The sequence below is a fragment of the Chelonia mydas genome, chromosome 3 (assembly GCF_015237465.2).
Source record: "Chelonia mydas isolate rCheMyd1 chromosome 3, rCheMyd1.pri.v2, whole genome shotgun sequence".
Lineage (NCBI taxonomy): Eukaryota > Metazoa > Chordata > Testudines > Cheloniidae > Chelonia > Chelonia mydas.
In genome coordinates, this window is record NC_057851.1 from 141,314,729 (window position 1) to 141,339,309 (window position 24,581).

General features: G+C 41.8%; 1 protein-coding gene across 3 annotated transcripts in view; it reads right to left on the reverse strand.

Annotated features, from left to right (window-relative positions):
• RMDN2 (regulator of microtubule dynamics 2) overlaps nucleotides 1–24,581 on the reverse strand; it is a 71,753-nt gene that overhangs the window by 27,819 nt on the left and 19,353 nt on the right. For all 3 annotated transcript variants that reach the window (XM_037895440.2, XM_043543424.1, XM_037895441.2), the window contains exons 6-8: nucleotides 9,901–9,976; nucleotides 7,099–7,176; nucleotides 1,025–1,123 (exon numbers count right to left, since the gene is read on the reverse strand). In XM_037895440.2, the coding sequence (XP_037751368.1) occupies nucleotides 1,025–1,123; nucleotides 7,099–7,176; nucleotides 9,901–9,976 (253 nt within the window). The remainder of the gene's footprint in view (nucleotides 1–1,024; nucleotides 1,124–7,098; nucleotides 7,177–9,900; nucleotides 9,977–24,581) is intronic.

Genomic DNA, 24,581 nt, shown 5'->3' on the forward strand with positions numbered 1-24,581 from the left:
TATTTAGTCTGCAGAAGAGAAGAATGAGGGGGGAATTTGATAGCAGCCTTCAACTACCTGAAAGAGGGTTCCAAAGAGGATGGAGCTAGGCTGTCCTCAGTGGTGGCAGATGACAGAACAAGGAGCAACGGTCTCAAGTTGCAGTGAGGAAGGTCTCGGTTGGATATTAGGAAACATTATTTCAGTAGGAGGGTGGCAAAGCACGGGAAGGGTTACCTAGGGAGGTGGTGGAATCTCCATCCTTAGAGGTTTTTAAGTCCTGGCTTGACAAAGCCCTGGCTGAGATGATTGAATTGGGGTTGGTCCTGCTTTGAGGAGGGGGTTGGACTAGATGACCTCCTGAGGTCTCTTCCAACCTAATCTATGATTCTAAGGAATCACATTTATGAAAATTTACCCTTTTGAATTTGTTAACTGGTTTATACTTATCAGCTGCAGAAATAGCAGTAACTGATAAAAGTTGCCCAATGGCAGCTTTAACGCGTGCACACACAGTTTTCTTAAAATTGTGAATTCAAAGACAAATGCACAGGAACATGCTTCTATGTGATGGAGCCATCCATTTTGCTTCATATTACATGCACTCAGTATTTACTCATCTCCCACACAAGGAAGAATGTCCCACTGAAAGCTACAGAATGCAAAGTTTAGATTAGAAAGAGGAAACTGCCACAGTGTCAGAGTTTTCCATTGAAATTGCATAAAAATCATCCTCACTTATGCAAGTCCCTTAAAAAATGGGCTTAACATAAAAGTTATTCACTAGGATTACTTTTGTCTTGAAGGCATCCGTAGCTTTGACATGAAATCTGACAGCAATTAACCTGCGAGGTTACTGAAATTTTTAAAAAGAGAATAAATAAGTGGTGCTACTCACTCTACCCCATACTAACTTTTTAAAAAAAAAGTATTGCAGAAATGTGATAGAACCTTGAATTTATAGCTGCTACGCTGATCTCTTGAAAACAGTCACACAGAGTATTTGATAAATAGCTACTCAGAAAAACTGTTGGATAGGATCTACCTTAAGGAAATTCTGCAAAGCTTCCTGTACTGTTGAAGTTGGTGGAGTCCCAAAAAGAGTAGCAGCTACTTTCTTCTCAATCCAAGACAACTGTGCTACCTATAATAAAATCAGAGAAGGAAAATATACTTAAGGCTTATTTTTCAGTTGTGGAGCAAAATATTGCCTTGTATTACTGTATAGTTATACAATTTGGTGTGCAAAGGAACACCCAAAGGAGTCTTTAATAAAATATTTTTGCTTCACTACCCCAAAGAGTATACACACACTGAATATTTGACATAATTTAAAGGGTTTTTTAATAAATACACTACACGCATCATGAGAAATTCAGTGCAAAATACTGGTTAAACCGACATGAGATTATCACTACCCACATCAGTTTTATAATGTCTGAGTTAGAAGGTATAGAGAAACAGATGGTATAGCTTGATAGCCCATCTACTGAACGTTTCTGACCATTAGAGGCAGTTGTTGATATGGTCGTTATGTGGGTAGCTAATGCTCTTCTAAGACAAGTTCATTTTTTGTGTAGTGGTGTGACACAGATATCACTAAGTAGGTGCCCAGCTGTCCGCTTGAATTCTGACCAATAGCACATGCCAAGGAGCCTCTAACTTCCCAGGATTACAGGCTGGTGTAAAGGGACCTTCTGGAGTTTTCTTCATTCTGTGTTGCCATTGTCACACTACAGTATATACTGTATGCCATTTCCTTCCCATATATATCTAGGCATACTCCAGCAGTCACATGAAAGGATTCTTGAGAGTGAGTGGGTTACTGCCATAATATTTTTAGTTCCACCACCTAACCCAATGAACCAGAGACTCTAAATCCCTAATCAAAGCAGGAACAGCAAAGAGATGACAATACAACAGTGGTTCTTGAACTTTTGTACTGGTGACCCCTTTCACATAGCAAGTCTCTGAGTGCAACCCCCCCTTATCAATTAAACACTTTAAAATATATTTAACACCATTATAAATGCTGGAGGCAAAGCGGGGTTTGGGGTGGAGGCTGACAGCTCACGACTCGCCATGTAATAACCTTGTGACTCCCCGAGTTTTCCCCTGGTTTTCTCAAATGGGATGCCACTTCACTGAGTGGAGGAACTACCTGTTTTCCCCCAACTAATGTCTGGAGGAAAACTAGTGCTTCTGGAGAGGAAAAGCAGGATGATTCTCCTGCACATCTGTACTTTAACCGTACACCTGATGCTTACTGAAATTGACTAGGACTCACAAGGCATATGCCCAAGAAGTTAGGCACTATGATTCCTTGGCAACTGCTGGCATGACCTACACAGATGGGCCAGAGAAGAGGGGATGCAGCCAAAGAATGAAGAGATGTGAGGAATTCATGTGAGAACCAGGAGCTGGAAAATGTGGTGAGCCAACCCAGTCTCAGCTTAGACAGAGCGTCACATTGTAACCAAAGACTTGGGCCTTTAAAATTCATATCTCTTCTGCCACAGTACTGATGACTGGTGGTGAATGAGAAGGGGATGGAGAGCTTCAGAACCCTCAAACCGTTACTTAGTTGCTCCTCTGCTCTTTGCTGCTGCGGTCAGCTATTATCCACCAGATTTTGAAAGCTGATAGCTTTCCATTAAAAAAAAGAATCTATCCAGAACTAACTATCATAACATATGCCTAGCCACTGCCATCCACTACAATTTTTTAATTTTCATGGGATGTGAATTTTTTAATATTTCTTATTATAAACTGTTCTATAAAATATGCCATTGCAAAGTATTAATTTAGCCAGCATACAACAGTAAAGTGTATACAGACTATTTTGTTGTCTGACCTCAATCATTTTGGCCAAGTTTGAGTAGCATTGCATGGAGACAAAGCAATCTGGCCAAGTCTTGCTGGTCTTCTGGCAAAAGCCAGTTCCTGAGGAATGATTTCATCAGTGAGTCTTTCACTTGAAACCACTAAAAATAATATTCTGAAGATAAACAATATTAAGTAGTAACTTTAGCTATGTTCATTATCTTTCTCCCTCCCAATGCCTCTTTCAAAGACCTGGTTTCGAGAGACATATTCTTTGACAAGCTCACTATTTCCTGTTCATTAAAACTTGTTTCACCCCTACAATGCATAGTGCCAATATTGTGCTACTAAGTGCAGCCTGTGAGTTAAAACATACAAATGTAAGCTAGTGTGTAGATAAAATGATTCCTCCTCCTCCTCCTCATGCTGCACTTTTCACCTGCTCTTTATTTTCTAAAACTCATTGCGTGGGACAGGGAAGTTGCAGCAGAGTTTAAAAGAATATATTGCTTTCTTCAAGCCAATCCATTGCCGCAATGATCTTCGCTCTCTTGGAATGGGAGGAAGTTATTACCGATATCTTTAGGTCCATCTGATCCAGGTGCAGTGAACCCATTAGTAGGGTAGGAGAGAAAAAGGAAGGGAGAGAAACTGCTCATATTGAAGCTCTCTGGACCACCCAAAATTCTAGAGTTATACACACAGACACACTACATAGATACAATCACTACACACACACTCCCCTAATAGGATTCAATAGTGAAGGGACTTCCAAGTTTTTCCACGGTGGAATTTATAATTAGCTGCTTTAATTCTGCAACCTGAAATTTAAATACAAGTTTTGTCTGGCAGTTGTCTTGTTTTCTTACTAGATTTAAATCAGAATTACTTTACTGGGGTCTGGTTTTGTATTTTGGCTGACTTGGGTGTGCGTTTGCACTGCTCAGACTAAAATAAATAGCTTTGCTCTGCATTTTTTATATTAAAAAACACCAATTTAAAGCAACACAGTTATCTTCATTTTAAAAGTATGCATGGGCAATATTTCAGTTTTTAATAATATTTAATGTGCACATGGTTTGGTACTATTATTATGGATAATACATAAGCATCCTACTGGCTTCTACAGAGCTTTAAGCATTCAGATTTATACTCTAACCGCTTCCCCTATGCAAAGAGAATCCCCACCCATCCTATTGGAGCTGCTCTCCATCCCCTTTGTGTCATGGAAGTGGTGCAAAAATAAAAGGGACAATGTTGGCCCAGAATGTGTATTATTTTTTAAAAGGTGTTTCAGGGCTATAATGATGCCAAGAAAGAATTGTATTGGAGCTGTTGAACTCAAATTTATTCCAGTTTAAAAAAAACCCTTTAATTACGATTTTCAGGGTTATCCCAAAGAGTGTGAGATAGCTGGGGAGGCCTGTACAAGAGGGGTTTCAGAAAGACTAGGTGAAATGCGGACCCTCTCAATGTCCGTGGCAAAATTCCCTTGACTTCAGTTGGGCCAGGATTTCACCCACTGTCTGCTTCCTGGGCTCAGAACCACAGGTTCCTCCTGGGAGTGGAGAGCAGAGCAGGACGTGGCTGATATCACAGGAACACAGTAAAGGAAGAACAAGCCATCTGCAGGCCTTTGATTAACTTTTGAACCTTCCTTAGGTTAGTATTTTTGAAGCTAGCCCATGGCTCTAACTTAATAGCTTGAAGCTACCCTGACGGCATTGCAAAGGGCAAGGGTGGAAGCATTATGGTCTCATTTCAGAAGAAACATTAGGTTCTTATCACCGGGATCCTTGAGGGTGCCTGTCCCTTCTACTGGGACAGTGGGTTTATTAGCATCTTACAAATGGGGGAATCCCCTTTGAGATCTCTGGAGAATTTTGATGCTCTCCCTCTTTGAACTTTATACACGTTCTGGTGATGCTCCTCTTTTTGTGGGGTCTTTCCATTCAGAGTCCATTATACTTTCTGGAAATCAGATATTGAAAACAAGGCATCATCCCAGGATTTTATTGTTTCCTGATGTCCCTTGGAGGAATAGAATCCATACCACCATCAGGATCAATTTTGAAGGATGAACAATTAGCTTTTGGAGGGTGTCTGTCTTAAAAAAGCCTGCTTTCCCCACTGGAGTCTGTCATACTCCTGGGAGTCTGAAGAAGACGACCGTTCTCTACCATCTGAGGATGAGGGGGGTTTGGTCTTTTCCCTTTCCCGTGCTTCTTTTTGTTTGCCCTGCTTGAAAAAGGTACTTAGAGGAGAGAGCCCAAGGAGTCATCAACTCCCAGATTAACCCTACTAATGTTGAAGGGGGAGAGGTCACCAAGATATCCCACCTACTGCCAAAAGAGGGGAACAATCAGATGACACCTCCAGAAACCATGGAGGGGGAAGGGGACTGGCAGCTGAGTCTCTCTGTTGCTGCCAGGGAGGAAAGAAAGCTACCCATAGGCTGCTGCCAGAGGCAGTGGCTGCCAAAAATCTCATACAAAATCCTGCTATTGGAGGATGGGGAGCAGACTTCAATTCTCTACTGGAGATTTTAAGGCTACATGAGAAGTTCTTAGCAGCCTCCCTTTCTCCCAGGATCCAGCAGTACCAGAACTTATTGCTATCAGCTAATTAACAAAATGCAAATTGTGTCCATTCAAAGTCTTTTTCAAATACCAGGAATCTGCTACCAAGGACACAAACCCATTCAATCTGAAAATTCAGCCTGGAAGAGACTTGCATCCCTAAAGAATTCCCTCCCTCAGTGCTTCCTTGGTAATAGCTAACTAAAACACACAAAACAATTGTTCTCAATAAAACCTTCCAATCCATCCAATTTTAGCAAAAATATTACTGTCACTTACTTAAATATCATGAGAGGTTCTTTTTGTTTTTAAGTATATTAAGATGGAATTGAATTAAGTAATTGTATAATGTCTCAGGACTTTTGGCAGAAATTAAGTAACTGGACAGCAGCCTTGTTGTAAACTATCAGCTTCCAACGCAAATACTTTCATGTTTGCCGTGTAAGAGTTGAGAAATGCCATAATAGTCTGCATATGTACCTACCCATTTATCCAGCACAAACTCCTTAGGCTTTTCACTTACCAGTGAATGAGAGGAAGAGAATTACAAAGAATATGGTATAAGTAATTGGGTCAAATTGATTCCTTGTGTAACATCACTGAAATCACTTGAGTTACACCAACGGTGAGTCTGGCAATTGTGAGTAATTCGCAAAAAGAAAACTCAAGAGAGTCGACTTTTAACATTTAAGTGGCCTTTATTAGAGGCCTTGGTACAGTTTCACTGGTATGTTTCGGCTGTTCTGTATCACTCCTGTGATACAAAGCAGCCATAACTCCATCTCAGCCAGATACTTAGGTCAGGTTTACAGCTCCTTTACATTAACTAGAGCAATGAAAAACTTTATTATAAAAAAAGCCATGTATTTGTTTGTATAACTTTCAAGAAAATCTAACAAAGCTACAGTACTAAGATGGGATGTCTGCCCCACCTGGGGCCTGAAAGAGCTAATGTGGGCTGGGAAGGCCAGTTATGTTCTTGGATGCACCGGGAGGAAGAGCCAGATTTAATGAAACATGAGTGCCAGCTGGGAAGGAGCTGTGTGGTTACTAAAAGTCAGGAAGTTAAAAGCAGAAAGGGGGCTGCAGGGAGAATCTATAATCAGTCTCTGAAAATAGAGAGGTTGGGAGGAGGAAGCCCTGGGATCCTAGCCAGACTAGGAGAAGGCTGGGAAGACAAGTTGGGAGCAGGAGAAGGGAACACTCCTGGACTGTAGGCCAAAGAGAAGGGCAGGACTGGGTGAGGACTTTGAAAAGGGAGGTAAGCCCTAAAACAGGGGCCAGGCTAGGAAAGCTGTGCTATAGAAGTACCACCAGACTAAACGGGGGGAAAAAAAACAAAACAAACAATAGAGGGGCTTGCAGAAAGGAGCTTGTACCTAACACCTAACCACCCATGCTTCCTCTCCAAATCTTAGTTACCATTGATATGTGTAAATAATAAAACAAAATGCAAAACAAGGGGCTTTGAATAGCAGTATGTGGTATAGTTAACACGTGGGAGAACGATGGGTAACAAGGACAGTCTGTATTAATAACCAGGCACATAGAAATGATTTCATGACAAGTACATAGCAATGCTTTGTTTACAGTTTCAAAGTTTCCACTTCAATAAACGTGTCATTTCTCTCAGATTTCAGTTACACTATTCCATTGTAAACACATTATCATTTTTCAGCACATTCAAGTCAACTGTTAGGCATAGAAAACAACTTACTGAATAGCACCATCTTCCATTTAGGTAATATAAAAAGGGATCTTGAGGCTTAAGTTCAATTGCTTTGTCTAGATGCTCCTGTCAGAAATAAGTTCAAAAGAAAGAAAATGGGATATTCATTTCTGGTTGGGAGTTGCCTTCAAACTTTAAAACTGCATTGCAAAATCAGTGCAAATTTATTTAAATTCTCTTTTGTGACTGCTTTTGCTACAGTTCAAATGATCTGTAAATATTTTACCTGGCAATACCCTTGCTTACAGAAGAAAACCACAAACACAATTATTTAACAACTCTGCACATAATGTACCATAACATTGCATTTAGAATATGACCTAACAACTCTGAAGTTCAAACAAACAGCTGAAAGAGCTTTAAAACAAACAAACAAACAAGAGACTGATGTACTCCAAACTTACTAAACTTTGGTTTTATCCCTATCGGGTATTAGAAAAGTATAGTGCATCAACCCCATGCGAACACTCCTATTTTGCTTCCTAGATACTGTATGCTTGAACTAATGATCAACCACTGAAGTGTAACCTTCTCTGGTGTGGAACATGGCACCACATAACCTTTTGTATTTAGAAACAGGACCTGGTTTTCTGAGAGGTGGATAATGTGAAAATACATCCACAGCAGGTAGTCAGAAACCTAGAATTAACTGGACATAGGACAGGAATTGAACCACAGACCTAACTTTTCAATTGAAATGTGACTCGAAGTACAGCTCCTGTGCCCGCACCCCGCAGTTCTGGAGATAAAATGGGTCTGAATTAAACAATACAAAGGATAATAAAAATCAAATGAGATGTTTTCTTCCAAACCCACCTTTCCCCTCCTCCCTCCATTTTCAGGTCTCATTTTTGAGGCAAATTATTTCTGCATAATCAGTATTTCAAGAATAAGGAATAAGGAGTTTTTTCCAACCCTGATTTATCATTTGCCTCTCAACATAACTCAATTGTCAGATACTTTAGGTTTCACTTTTCCTACATCTCTATTTTTTTTTTTAAACTAAGCCAATCACTAAAATAGTGGTATTATAACCTCTCATCTGAACCACTCAAATGATTGTATTCTTGCAGATCTCAGAGCTCCCTATTTCAATTTTTTTGGCCAACTATTCACATATATACTACTCTTTCAATCTATTTTTCCCTGTAATTCCCATGTTTCTATATTATTCATGTGATTTCAGAAGTTACCTCTGAAGAGGAGAATCTTGCTGAAAATTGTACTGTTAACATTTGAGACTCTTCTTAAACTCACTCCTTTTATAACTGCAAAAATTGCTTCTTAATTATATGACCTCTTGTAATTATATATGGCTCATGATCGATCCATTTTCCTCAATTCTCGCCCTTTGCTGTGTGTCCAGATATTCTAGGCTTTACTCACTTGATACTGTTAGGGTGGAATGCTCTCTAAAATGAGATGTGTACTATATTGATAGTATACAATATGCTTTTTTACATCCCATCTTAAATTACACCTTTCAATTTAGATAATTGCTAACAATTTTACTTAATTATGGAAGCATTTTCATTGATATAAACTGCCTTATTTGGCATAGATGTTTATTAGTTGTGCTTTTTTTTCCTGTTCTTTTTGTTATTTACTGTGTAATGTAAAATGCCCTGATACTGCTGAATAGTGCTATATAAGAGACAATTCTGCTACCCTTGCTCTTGTTGAATAGCAGCACAAGTTTATCAACCTTCTATTTCTGGGTCTCATTCATTCATTGGGACTACTTGTGCAGCAAGGTGGTATGCAACATGGATCATATAGGTGTGTGTGGGCCTCAATAAATAACATGTACAATATAATAGCAGACGGCAAAACTTCTCCTTAGACACCTTTAAGTTATAACTAAAATTGTAAGCTTTCTGTGGCAGAGACTTAGTTCCTTCTTTTTGTTTTATAAAGTGTGATGTACATCCATGGTGCCATGTAATAGATAAAAATTAAACATCAAAAGAAACCTTAAAAACTGGAGCTACAAAGGAAATAACACAAAGATACTGGGCACTGATTGGTGTAGCTAATAGAAGCAGGGATGCTAGCCACGGCATTCTTTTGCCAGTATCCTAGGGGCCAGGATTTCAAGAAGCAGGCTGAGGGTCTCTGGGGGGGGGTGTAATCTGCTGCTGTAGAGGAGATGCTGGAAAGACGTTGAAATACAGGCTTGGGGGAGCAGAGATGAGTCAGGAGAAAAAGGCAGATTTATGAGTCACCCATGTAAAGATGATAATTGAAGCCATGTGTGTGTATGAGAATCCCTGGGAAAGATGTAAAGCTAGAAAAGGAGGATAAGGACAAAGCCCCCGGCAAGATCTTCCCCCATGTTACAGTGCTAAGTGACATGGCCCAAATTTCTGAATGTGAAATATACATGTATCTGCAAATGGAAAACATTAAACAAAATTATCTCTTCCCCAGGGTGACATGAAGCAACACCAATCACTGTAGGAAACTGCTGCATTTAGTGTTAAACTTGTTTCAATTTTCTATTTTTTTTCTTTAATTACAACAGCAGAATCACTTTTCCCCACTTTACTTAGGTCAAGGAATAAAGCAAAAAAATCTTGGCATTGATATAGGAAGTCATATTTAAATCTTTGTAGTTTGAAAGCTAATGGACAATATGTGGTAGGAGCACATACAAATAATTTCTTAACCATAACACTGGCATTGAAACATACCCTGAGGCTAAGTTAGTTTGCTGAAAAAACCTCCCTTTTATACTATCGGGGAAAGTAAATTAAGAAGAGTTGCTAATGAAACTACCAAAAAACATACCTTAAAGAGACAGCCATTCTTGATTTTGTTTTGTATACTGTCAAACTCAGACATATAGCCACACATAATTGCAAACCTGGGGGGGGGGGGGGGGGGGGGGGGGAGAGAAAGGGGGAAACAAAGCAGCAAAAATAAAGTTCACACATTTATGATCATTTTAGTCAAACCCCTTTAAACCAAATTATAAAATATTTCCATAATTACCTCATACATTGCTAGACTATTCCTGAAGATTTACTGGCTGGCCCAAAATTTAATGTGAGTTGTGCATATTTGGAAAATAGAAAAACATGATAAACTGGCAGCAAAAAAGTTGCCAGACACTGAGAAAGTATAACTGATTTAGTCCATCAATGGGGTTTGAACCAGGGACCCTCCTTCAGAGCTGAAAGTATGAGTTTCCACTACTTAAGTCAAAGGACTAAGGATAACATTTTTAAAAGTACCAAGTGACTCAGGCACCAAAGTGCCAATTACAAAAGTGACCTAGGCACTTAGGAGCCTAAATCCATTGACTTTCTCCTGAGTGTCTAGGTCACTTCCCCCCCACCCTCCCAATTGGAATTAGGCACTTCTGAACATTTTTACCCTTTATTATAGCTGACAGCTAGAACCCAAACTAATTAATCTTATGTGGACCAGCCATGAGAGGTGGAGAAAGATCCACACTCTCTTAATATGGATTACATAAGCAGCACACATATATCCTGGCATACAGAGAAGGGTGAAAGTTGCCACAGATGAGGCTGTCGAGCTTGAAAAAGCAGCCCAGCTCGCTATACATAGAAAACAGCATTATCATATCCTGTCTTTCAGAACTTGGAGCCTGCTGGAGCAAATCATTTCACCTCAATGGCGGAGTAATCAGTACACACAGTACCACAACTAAGCAGCACCAAGTAGATTAGCTGAACCCTATGTTGTGTCAGTGATATCCCAAGAATGCCAGTGGGGGTGACAAGACAGGCCCCGGACAGCACCCAGGAAGGAAACCCAGGATGTCCACAAGCAAAGACAAATACTCACCTAATAGATAGCATGGAAATACTGAGCTTGTGATCATACCAAGGTGTGCTCAGGGGCATAGACTTAGGGCAAGGTGGGCAGCCAGCATGAGTTGCAATTATTTTAACTGCACGAATTGACCATGAGATATTAACACCATCCCCATCTGCAAACACGTATCCTCACATCAAGCTGCTACTGATAATATACCTGAGAGGCGAATAAGGCCAGCAGGACCACACACATTTGATAGGAATGTAACTGCAGCAATTGGCAGCTATGATTGAAAGAATACTAGATTGGCTCTCAAATCATTCATGTATTCACAGGCTAGCAAGGTTCACAGAAATAGTTTATTAATTATTACAAGAATGCAATGATTGTCACATCAGTTACATGGTGCAGGAGAGGTTTGATAGGGATGTTAGAAACATGAGCGAAAGCAAAGGATAAAACTGATAGTTCATGGCATGAAGAGCTCATATGTACATCTTCTGTATAAACGACTTTCAGAGATTCTGTTTGTCTGGTATATGCAGGAAAGCACACAGAAGTAGAAGATGCAGCTACACACAGACTAGTCTATGACATTGTATTTGAGAAACTGTATGTGATCATGTAATTAAAGACTGTACCAGACTGCATATTCATGAAGGATAGGTCCGTCAATGGCTATTAGCCAGGACAGTCAGGGATGCCACACCATGCTCTGAGTGTCCCTAGCCTCTGTGTGCCAGAAGCTGGGAGTGGATGACAAGAGATGGATCACTCAATGATTGCCTGTTCTGTTCACTCCCTCTGAAGCACCTGGCATGGGCCACTGTCAGAAGACACGATACTGGGCTATATGGACCATTGGTCTGACCCAGTATGGCCGTTCTTATGTACAAGGGAGAAGAGTGTTAAGAGTGTGCGCACAATCTTAACTCCCATTTCTTGACTTGTGAATGCTACCTTAACTTTCTCTTGAGGTAGATTCTGTTATGGAAATGTATATAAATAGATTACACTGTACTCGATGATGTAGCACTGGGTATAACCAGAGTATTCTCAGCTAAAGGTGGGGCTCTTTGTGATGTGCTTACACTCACGAGTGAACATTCAGAATATAAACAGACACTTCAAATCTTATGTATTTTATTTATGGCTTTTTCTGCTGTAACTGAGTTAAGCAATGTTTTCACTCTTTGCTGCTGCCTAGCTTTTTAGAAGTTTTTCAAATATCTTAGTCACTTTTTAGAATGTCTCATCTCCCTTTTACCCATTCCTCCATGTTCGGGAGTTGTTCTGGCGTTTCTAATATTCTTTGTCTAGTTAATTTTTAAATTTCCTAAAATGTGTGTTCCGTTACAGCAAACCACACAATGCTGCTCTTTCCATGATTCCAAGCCTAGTCACCTACTGACTATCACATTCCTCCCCTCTCAGTGCATCTTAGGACCTGTTACCTTAATTATTTAAAAATAATAATAATTTCACAAAGAAAATTCACACCTATTTAAAAAAAAAACCACCCTATCATATCTTGGTTTTTTTCTCCTCCCTGTTTCAATATGAGCCCATGATCAATTGTTGGAGGTAAGCAGCATTTTAACAGGGCAGCCATGAGGTCCCAGTTGAGCTATTTGTTTAGGCCCCAATTCTGGAATGTTTATCTTTTATGTACATCGATTTCTATGGGATGACTCACGGGCATAAAGTTAAGCATGTACATTAACTGCTTGGAGGATCAAGGCCTTCATTCCAAACTGTCTATAATTATAAGACTTTTCAAATTATGATAAATTACTAGGTATGGAGACATTAGCATTTCAAAAGGAAATTTAGGGCCCCTCAAAAAAAAGTTATAATTGGGGAAAATATGCTGTTTTAGAAATAATTTTAAATGGACTCCCTCTCTAGGTTTGTATTATCTGAACAATATTCTCATCTTCTTGAAACTCCAGGAGCTTATGCATGCTTACTGATGTGCACATATTACTTCAATTATAATGGAATCATGCCTGCATATAGCGAGGAAAACAGACCCCTTTAGGCCTGATTTTAATTTGCCCTAAGGTGACTTTACACCACTGTATAGAAGTATTAAAGCAGCATAAAGTCATAAATATGGTTTCTTAAATCTTGTAGAGTTCGGCTAAGACATTTAAGATTTCACAATGCATTATTAAATCAAAATAAAGAGTAATCTAAAAGAGAAGAAAAAAGTTGAAGTATCGAGTTAAAGTGAGAATTATGCAAAAAACTTAGCAAGTAAATGACAGTAAAAGAAGAACAGTCTATGTTAGTATTCATTTATTTTAAGCATTATTAAATCTCAGCTTTATTGGATTTTTTACAACATTTAACAGTTCGAACTACTAGTGAATCCTTGTTAAATGTACATACTGTAATTGTTGATACAAGTACTAAAATATCATTTTACTGCTTATAAATAAATCCAATGCTTTTACTATAAAAATCAACGATAAAAGTAATCATGTTATGAACTGCTGATTTCTGATACTGCCAATCTTTCCTGGTAGGGCATTAAAGTGGGCATAACAACAGTTGTTGAATTCATGTGACTCTCAGACAGATTGTCAAACATTGTTGAGCAAGATGTACACTGAGCAGAATCTGGCTAATCACGCTGGTACGGAGTCAACTTAAACAGCGTGATTTCATATGGGAAAAAGCTGGTGAGGGGGAACGAAACTAGGAAGGTCAAGAAAGTTCAGGTATTTAGAGAGAGGGGAAAGGTACCAAAAATGTTATTTGGCATAAATTACTCAAATCTAGGCAACATGTCTCCTACCCCCTTTACTCATTAGGTGCTAATCAGATAAACTCAGCATACCATAGCTAAACGGATTGCTGCTGGAAAAGAAAACAATGAAAAGCGAACAAGTTAATCCCGCATCTTGCAGTATTTTCCTGTCTGTGCGTGACAAGGGAAAGAGGGCCCTAGCTTAAACCAGTTCAGAGCAGTACTTTTATTTATAGCGATTATCTCTAATATGAAGAGATCCCAACAAAATACACACAAAATGAAAAACAAACAAGCTAAAATATCAATTTTAAATACATTCCCTTTTCTAAAAATAAGGAAATCTCTCATATACTTGCTGCATTGTTCTACTTTACACTTTTCTAAATCTGAACAAACAGTAATGCTGGCAACTTGTGTGTACAAATTACTTAATTATGTAGTGTTAAAATTGCAAAACACGTTGGACAATCATTTGTGGATAGTGGTTGGTTAAAGACAGAATTCATAACTTTTCAGATTTCCAGGTGTGGATGCATTTGAGTACAAATAAAAGAGGGTGGGGAAGGTGAAATTTTATCCTTATTTGTAAATTGATAATCTATTAAATGGATTAACCAATCTGGACACCTGTGGCTAGTTACAGGAGCACCTTAAAACACTAAACCAGAGCATGGGACTAACAAAACATGTGCTAATCATTGTCCTGCCCAACATTTTGGATGTTACTTTAAGACAAATAATACTTTCACACCTGGTAAAATGTTTCACTAGAGAAAATAAATCAAGGGGAATTAAACAATCAACAGCGAGATGAAAGAGTCTTCGCTGCATAAAGATCCCTGTATGGACTTCTGGCATATTTATTAGCAAAGCTAGCAAAAGAAATAAAACTGGAACATTGCTTTTATTACACATATTGAAATATTAACAACTTCCTTTTATCCAAATTCATCATTTATCTGCATGTTCAGGGTTCAGAGCTGCGCACTGCTAGGGAACTTCCCTCTTAAGAGTACACCACTCCACAGTCACTTGCCCCATCTAGTGGTTCAATTAGGAACCAGCAGACACCTTTAAAGCGGGGAGTATTTAGTAATTCTTGGTATGACAATGTAATTCCACTACAGTATTATAAAATTTGTGAGAAACAAAATGTTCAAATACTGTATAAAAAGAATAAAACTTTATAACACCTAGGTCTGGAAAAATAAAGAACAAATCTTTAAAGACTAGGGACCTACAACAGTGACACCACGACTGAGTTAATGTTAGGTTTCACAGTAGCAGCCGTGTTAGTCTGTATTCGCAAAAAGAAAAGGAGTACCTGTGCACCTTAGAGACTAACCAATTTATCTGACCATAAGCTTTCATGAGATACAGCTCACTTCATCGGATGCATTCAGTCATCTGATGCATCCCATGAAGTGAGCTGTAACTCACGAAAGCTTATGCTCAAATAAATTTGTTAGTCTCTAAGGTGCCACAAGTACTCCTTTTCTTTTTGAGTTAATGTTGGTACTTAACTAATATCAAATACCCATACATTCAAACATGCTCATTAAACATAATGGATACAGTTATAATTACTTTTGTATGAGCAAACATTGTGTTAAAGTTAAATCAAATTATGAACTTGGAAACATGCTTTAGTACAATCACTGTATAAGAGACACTGAAAAAAAGCATAAACACAAACAGACAAACCAAGAAAAATGGAAATGAAGGTAAAATGTCTAGATATCTGGAAGAAAAAACTTACTGAAAAACAAGAATTATTCTCCTGCAGTTAATGTTTTTGTTTTTTGTTTGTTTTTGCACAAACACACACAATAAAAATCAGCTAGCTTTCAGCAATCACCAAGGATCTGATCTTGGAATGAGCTTTGGCTGGATGGATCCCAGTGCCCACATGGAGACCTGTTGAAATGAAGCTCTATGCAGGGTCTGCCTACATGGAGCTCCTTAAGATCAGCATACAATGAATTAACCTTTCCTCTGATGGTGCTCCAGGTGGTCTATTGGCATTCAGTCAAAACTAAGACATATTAGGGCATACCTGTTACAGTCAGAAGTACAGCAAGTTCATTCAGCCCATTTTACCTTGCATGTTCATAAACAGCCCAAATGTTAACACAGAAAATGTAGATGGTTCTAGGATTTATATCTGTCTTAAAAACAAGGAAATTTATGGATTAACATTTGTTCTACATAGTCTATCCCCTAAATCTTGACAGAAGAAACTTGATTCTCAGCAGATATGCTAGGGGTCTAAGTTATTCTCCTGCAGTAATAAAACAAGATGTAGTTTAAAATATTTGCCAAAGCATCTAAGTGACTTAGGAGGCCTTCCAAATCAGCACAGCTGAAGAAGAATGTATAGGCTGTTTCTGAAGTTGTCAATGAAATAGCTCCAACTAGTCTGCTTTAGTAATACAAAATATTAAAACCTACAAAACAAATCTGAGTTTTGTCTTCATGTGTATTACAACAGTGTGTCAAATATGAAAAACTCTACAGGGAAACCAAGATCTTAGCCCGTAGTCAGTCCTGGGACCCTCTTCTAACTTCTATAAACCCATCCTTTTCGGTAATAAATGGATCTTGCGTCATCACACTTTTATAAACAAGTTGAGGCGTACTGTTCAGAAAATGTCCTGTAACAGTTCTAATAAATGTGTGAAGTATCTCTAAATATAGTCATGTTGATTAAATGACTCTTACGAGTTATTTTGCATGGTATGATTAATTTTGAAAATGCAATTCAACAATAATTAGTAGTAATTCTGCTGCTAGCCTTGCTAGGAATGCTTGAAGCATATTGCTGCTTCATCGGTACATATAGCTAATACCACCATCCCTCTGCCCCATTCACTCAGGGGAAGTAACATCTGATATGTGACTGCTTGCTGCACACCCATGAGATTTATGATGTGATCTCGTAAACAAAGCCAAAAGGGTTTTGTGAGTTTGGCATTCCATTCAGAAGATAAAATCCAAGAATTTCTAGAATCATTATCGTTAATTTTTCCTACAGAGGCAAACTCTAATGATCTGCTAAACATTAATGATACAGATCATCTCTGCACAAGCATGAAAAGCAGAGGGAGGGCATATTTTCAGTAGAAATCTCTGTGAGGATACTTTCACAGCGATTACTCCACCCCATGCCATTGATGGAAAGGGGAGGAGAGAGAGGAGGCTGGGGTTTGCCTAAAGATCCCTGAGGGCTGATGGAAAGGCAGAGTCATCACTACAGAAGCCTCATATCCCGTTATTACCCTGGACCCCGGTGGTCTCCTTGTTCATATTGCAGTGCGCCCGACTTTAAAAGGTCCATTCCGAAAGAGTGCCTCATGCCTAGGACATGTAATGCATGCATCAGATTGAGACACTCCTAAATTCATGACTTTCACCTTCTGTATTGGCATCTCTAAATGGGTGGGTGCTAGCAGCCAGGGGTGGTCTCTGGCAACATAGCCACCTGCATGGATCCCCAGGAGGTGGATCCACAGCAAAGGCTGTTACTTTTTCCAGATAAGTTCCATGAGCCCAGAGCCAGGGAAATGATATGCAACCCTCTAGACTTGCTCCTGACCTACCCACACCTCCCTCAGTCCACCCCAGTTCCTGCTCTCCTTCCCTTTCCTCCCAGATGGACCCTAGACTGGACACCCACCCACTCTTCCCCCACAGGAGAAGAGCTTTGAGGTCTCCTAGGAAGGTTTTAAACATTCTCATTTCAATAGGCCTGGGCTCGCTAGATATACTGTAATCAAAGCTCTATAATTTGGAAAACAGGGAAAGGATTAGCGCTATTTGTGAATGCCAGGCATTTTTCCAATCATGGACATTACACACACACACACTCACTCTTGTTCTCTTAGTGAAACTTTTTATTTAAAGGGTAATGTTCAAATACATGCAAAGCCCAGGAAAAGAAGGGTTCATTTTCACACAGTTATCAATGCTGATCCTGATTCTCTCCACCCCCACCCCCGGCCATGGGAGCCTTATTCACCCCTCCCTTTTCCCTTTCACTGCTCCTCTCTTAGAGGTCCTGTCTCACAATTATCATCCCACCACTGGACCCTTCCCCCACCCCCACCCCCGAGTCCGTCCGCAGAGTTCCCTGTGTCAGCCAGAAGAGCAGCACACTCTCCCCCCTCCCGTGGCTGTATGTGCTGCTTACACAGTATTCACAGCCTCAGACACACACGGATTGCTTCTGTGGCAGTGCAACTAGCCTCCTAGGCTTCCTTTCTAAGTCTGGCTTTGAATGAGATGTTAAAGCCTTATAGAGTTCCTCTCAGTTCTGTGATTTACAGTGCTGTTTATGATTACTGTTACTTTACAGATATCATGGATTTGTACCTAAAGTTATAGCCTTTCTTACCACTATTTATAGAGTGTTTTAGTTATAAAAATGCATCTGATTAGTCTCAGGGCACACAGAAAGCATCAGTGGGATGCTCATTTACTTATGTTGGTGAAAGTGTGGGGTTAGGAATCTGCAAGCCTGCCAAGATGCAAAGCGAAGTCCTGAGTTTTTCCTTACTTGCAATGCAACAGAGCCTACACTGTAGACTCTGGCAGGAACCAGGCCTGGAAGAAAGAATTTTGGGACTTTGTGCACTGTGGAAATTGCCTGCTCTGAACCTTTCACAAAATAGACAGCAAAGCACCCCCACCTCCTACATGCCCCACCCCCCACAAATACTACCAATTCCCCACTCTCCCCACAGACCTCCGAATGCCCCTCCTACTCCACATATTCTCCAACAAACCTCCACTTAACCTGACAGCCCTCACACACATTCCAGCAACCCAGACATACATCCTGTTCACACAGCCCTCAGCCCCACTGGGCACAGCTCCCAACATCCGAGCCTTCAACCCTGCCACCGTCAACATCCCCAACTGCTCACTTCACTAAACCCATAGCCCACCATCAACTCACCCATCATCCCCGCAACCTTGCTGGCCATTCATCAGTGCCATCCTGGGCTAGGGCAGCTTCTCCTGGTCCTGGTTGCCCAGTTCTGCTTGTTCTGCATCAGTGGCGGGCAGCCAGGCCAAATTTGAGCAAGTGGAATTGAAATGCAGTGCTGCTCAGGGTTCCCCCATCCTACCCCTGGTCATCGGATGGCCCCCCGTGAGATAGGGGCCCTGTGCAAGTTCCAAGAGTACACATTGGTTAATCCAGGCTGGCAGGGACAGTAGTTTTTGTTGTAAGATCTCATAAAAGTAATAAAGCTGAGATCCATGGAAATGTCAGGTGCAGACGACACGCGCAGCTAACACAAGCAAACACACTGGAAAAAAACCAACAGTTTTAAAAAGATACCCATACGAATGCAAACTAAATTTGAGAATTTTCCATATAGTAAAACATTGTAAAGGACACAGCAATACACAAAGAGGAAACCAAAGGCACACATTTTAGACTAGTATTCAATGCAGATTAATTTGTTGTACCCAAAACAACATTAACAGAATATTATGGGCCTTCTGCATTTCTGTGGCCATGGAATTTGTAGCAGAACTGTCCCCTAGAAACTAAACTTTAATTTTTAAAATATTTGTTCTTATCTCGTATGGCTGCAGATATAACTCTGAAAATATAAACAGAGCATAAATCAACAGTCATATCTTCATGAATCTGCACTGTGTGAAACAATAGCTCTCAGAGGTGTGAATAGCTCTGTAAATCTCAACTGAGTGTTCATTCTGAAATCTATCATAATTTAATTGTCGTTATTTCCTTTACTGACTATTTTAACAGAAACATCCAACTGGTGTGTTTATGCCACAATCCCAAACTATGTCCCATTCACCTATGTGAATTGCTGCAGAATTTCCACCAGAGTGTCACTAATCAAAGGACCTTGCTGCAGAAGGTGCCTCATACCCCTCTATAAGCTGGGTTCTATCTCCCATGATTCACCGTTCCCCTTCACCAGGAAGGAGACCACGGTTTATCAAGGCTATGTTTTAGTCACGGGTATTTTTAGTAAAAGTCATGGACAGGTCATGGGCCGTAAACAAAAATTCATGGGCCCGTGACCTGCCCATGACTTTTACCAAAAATACCCCCATGACTAGGGGTTGTTTGGGGGGGGGCGGGGGCTTCCTACCCGCCTCCGCGTTCCTGCAATCCTAGGCGGCGGAGGGACCAGGGCAGGGGCTCCGCTCCTCCCACCACAAGTGCTGGCTGCCACAGCTCCCATTGGCTGGGAACCACAGCCAACGGGAGCTGTGGAGGCGGGGCCTGCAGGGGCGGGCAGCATGCAGCGTAGAGCCCCCTCCCCGCTGCCGCATAGGAGCTGCAGGGCTACGCCAGTGGGAGCCAGGGAGTCCCCCACCCTGAGTTAAGAACCCACCAGCACCCCCTGCCCCTAGCCCCCTCCCACACACCCAAACTGCTGACCCAGGGGCTGCATGCCTTGGGCAGCCCCTGAGCCAGCACCAGCTGCTGCAGAAGTCACAGAATTCGTGACTTCCATGACAGACTCACAGCCTTAATCATGGAAGATGTAATCTGACCAGGGAGCCCATATTATAAAGGAGTCTGGGAGCATGAGCCACCTGAATTACAACTCCCAGGAGACTCTACACTAGCATTTTCGAATAAAAATATTTCTGTTTTCTGCAAATAAATAAATAAATAGCCTTAAAATTTTCTGCAGGAAAAAAATTACAAACTCTAATCACTAGCTTCAGCAATTAAGTAATCTTACTGCTGTAGCTCTCTACCAGTTGTCTAAATGTGCATAATTTACCGGCTTAGAGGCTAGAAATATAGAGTAAATTATATAAGTTCTCCCTTAGGCCCACTTACCAACCAGCAATTTGCAGCCCCTGAAACATCTTTTCTGCATCTGGACCTATATATTTGAAGTTTTACATTACTTCTGTCAAAATAATAAGTGATTAGTGTATACAATGTGTTGACACTAAGCATAATTAAAAAACATAAAAAAGCATAGATCCATACACACACACGTTATTTGTGTCTCCTCATAAATCAAACATGGGAAAAATCTTTCCCCAACCTGAGACATCGTTATGCCAAGTTGCAGCTGAGGGCAAGTTTTCTGACCGAAGTGTCAATCCTTTAAAAAATGAAGAATTTATAATGGAAACAGCTGCTCACCTTAGGCACAGTGGTGCTATCTGGCTCAGCTATAATATAAAAATATCTGTGTAATTCAAGGAGAAAAGTGTTATGAACCTTAGCTATAAAAGTGTGTAAAAATATTACTTCCAAGTTTGAAAGTTTCCCTAGCTGTAAATTATTACCCTCACACATATTTCTGTCTTGTGTGACAAAGTTCCTCCTCTGCCTTGGTGGGTCCTGCACTTTTTGGCGGATTTGCTCATCTCAGAGGTTCACAGCAGCCCTCAGTTTGGCCGCTTCTGCTAGAGGCTCAAACCTGCAGTTCACTCAGCTAACCTCATCACTGGCAGAATGGGGGAAACAGAGAACAATCTCCGCAGTCTCTGTTATCCCACCTAGTGGGTCAGGGACAGGCCAGAACCCTTTTCAAATTAGACCTTCCCTTCTGGTGTTGCTCACAGACCAGCTCTTCCTGTGTCCAATCAGGAGTTGCGGGGATGAGGGGAACCTGAGCCCACCCACTACACCGGGTTCCAGCCCAGGGCCCTGTGGATAGCAGCTCTCTACGTCTCCTGTATCAGCTGTGAGACAGCTAAAGCTCCCTGGGCTACTTCCCCATGGCCTCCCCCCAGCACCTTCTTTATCCTCACTGCAGTATCTTCCTCCTGAAGCCTGATCACGCTTGTACTCCTCAGTCCTCCAGCAGCACACCTTCTCACTCCCTGCTCCTTGCACACCCCCCACTAACTGATGGGAGGTCCTTTTTAAACCAGGTGTCCTGATTCGTCTGCCTTCCATAATTGATTCTTGTATGTTCTTAATTAGCTTCCCTGTCAATTGGTTCTAGCAGGTTCCTGATTGCTCTAGGGCAGCCCCTGCTCTGGTCACTCAGGGAACAGAAAAGTATTGATCCAGTGGCCAGTATATTTGCCATCTATCAGACTCCTGTACCCCACTGGTCTGGGTCTGTCACACTTGATGAACTTTGTTTCCCTAGGGAAATATTTTACAGCCATTCCCCCTTCGAACCCTGACATTATCTAGAACATTTCTGCTATTGTGGGGGCCTGTCAGCATCCTCTATTTTGCTGGGAACTTTCTGTAAAATCCTTTCTGCCCTGTATTAGATGAGGGTTAATACAAAGATTTTTCCCCCATAAAAATAGCTCCCTTCCCTAGCCCTCTCCTGTCCTCACACAACTCAAATACTTTAAAATTTGAAATGTCCAAGTTGCCTAGCCCTGAGGACTAGATGCTTTTGTTAGTCACACATGTGCACAGGTGTATAATAACCAAGTTAAGGCATTTACAGACTTGGTTTCATGCACATGCAGTAGTAACTTCTGCTAGGACTGGGAGCGTAACACCAGCTGTGAGTTGGGTGAAGCTTCATCCTGGTAAAGTCAAAATGATGAGTAAGAGTCCCAAATTATAATGGAAATGGTTATAATGCATGTCCCTACTCCTGAGGGAGCTGTTCCCCTTTAGTTCAGGAAATTCACAGTTTGAGAGTGCATTCAGATCCCTGACTATTTTTGGATTCTCAGGGGTGACAGGAAGCCGAAAGCACCTTCTGGCTGGGCATTTACACATTTACATAGCCAGACATCTCCATCACTTTGCAATAAGCCAGTCTGGAAATTACAATGTGCTCTACATTGGACTTTTGCTCTTTACAAAACAAACATAACACAGAACAACTACCCTTAATGTCACACTGAAGTTTAAGCTAGTAGAGCAGGGGTGGGCAAACTTTTTGGCCCGAGTGCCACATCGGGGTTGCAAAACTGTACCGAGGGCCGGGTAGGGAAGGCTGTGCCTCCTCAAACAGCCTGGCCCCCGCCCCCTATCCGCCCTCTCCCACTTCCCGCTCCCTGACTGCCCCCCTCAGAACCCCCGACCCATCCAACCCCCACTGCTCCTTGTCCCCTGACCGCCCCCTCCCCAGAAATCTGCCCCTAACCGCCCCCTGGAATCCCACCCCCTCTCCAACACCCCCTGCTCCCTGTCCCCTAACTGCCCCCACCCCATCCACACCCCCACCCCCTGACAGCCCCCCTGGGACTCCCACCCCGTAACCAACCGCCCTCTGCTCCTCATCCCCTGACTGCCCTCTTCTGGGACCCCCCCAACCCTAACTGCCCCCCGGGATCTCACCCCCTTATCCAACCCCTCCGCTCCCTGTTCCCTGACTGCCCCCCTGACTCCTATCCACACCCCCACTCTGACAGGCCCCCCAGGACTCACACCCCCTATCCAACCCCCTCTGCTCCCTGTCCCCTGACTGCCCCAAACCCTATCCATACCCCCACCTCCTGACAGGCCCCCTGGGACTCCCACTCCCAACCCTCCCTGTTCCCCGTCCCCTGACTGTCCCCCTAGAACCTCCACCCCATCCAACTGCCCTCTGCTCCCTGACTGCCCCCCCCCGGGACCTCCCGTCCCCTTACCATGCTGCTCAGAGCAGCAGGAGCGAGCCGCCTGGCTGAAGCCAGCTGCACTCCCTGCACTGCCCGGTAGGAGCGGCAGGCCAGAGCACTGCCCGCACGGCGGCATCACTGCAGGGGAGGGGAAGCCTCCCCGGCTGGGAGCTCAGGGGCCGGGCAGGACAGTCCCGCAGGCTGGATATGACCCACAGGCCGGATATGACCCACAGGCCAGAGTTTGCCCACCTCTGTAGTAGAGCATACAAATGACTTCCTAGTTGGCAGTGTTAGCCTCAGAGGCCCAGATCCACCAAAGGACCGAGGTGTAACTGCGTGTTGCAACACCTAACTTTTACGTGCCTAGAAAATCCCTGGAACAACAATGGGACCCACAAAGCCTGAGCTCCCTATACAATACATGGGGAGAGACAGATGCCTGAGAATGCAATCCACAAAAACCAGCACACTATGCAGGGAGCTGCCAACGACAGTCAATAGTCACCATCATACCAGAATATCCGGCCCCAGCTGGCTCAGCATTGTCAACTATAGAATTCACTTCCCCTGCTGATCTGACAGACCCTGAGCTTTTGCTTAACATACATGTGCATGGGGAAGAGGAGTGGTGGGTGCGGTTGTACTGTGTGCAGATTTCACTTTGAAAAGTCATTTGTATTAGATAGTGTGTGTGTGCGCGCTCTCAGACGTTCTGTAATCAGCGACATCCTACAAACGCATAGAAATAATTAACTTACTGCCGCAGTTAGTTTTGTGGCTAACGTATACATCGGCCCTGTTAAGTATAGAAAACATTCTGTGTAAACAAATGTCAGTCAAAAGAGATAGTATTTAGAAATCTTTCTGCTCTTTGCAGAGCTTGTAACCAACCTTCCTCATCCAAAAAGTGGGTACGGTGGATTGAGCAGTGGCATATGAAAAGTGTAAAGAGAAAAAAGTGTGGAAGATTTTGCTACTCACAGAAAAACATTTATTTAGTTTTACCAATTGTTCTAGAAAAGTGGCTTAGAAAAAACAGCAGAATGGGATGTTTTCGTAAATAATGCTGTAGCTGAAATAAAAAATGTACCTGTTATATTCTAAGAGCTCCTAGTATTTATTAAGGTAATAGAACAGTGGTTTTCAAACTAGGGTCCCCAAACTATGTCTAAGATTTCCAAAGTAGTCCTCATCTCCATTCAAAATTTTTTAGGAGTACGCAAATGAAAAAAGGTTGAAAACCTCTGACATAAATAGGGCCCTACCAAATTCATGGTCATGAAAAACGCATCACAGGCCATGAAATCTGTTCTCCCCTGTGAAATCTGGTGCCCAGCTGGGAGCCCCTACCCTGTGCAGGGCTCCAGTTTCTACTCCCAGCCAG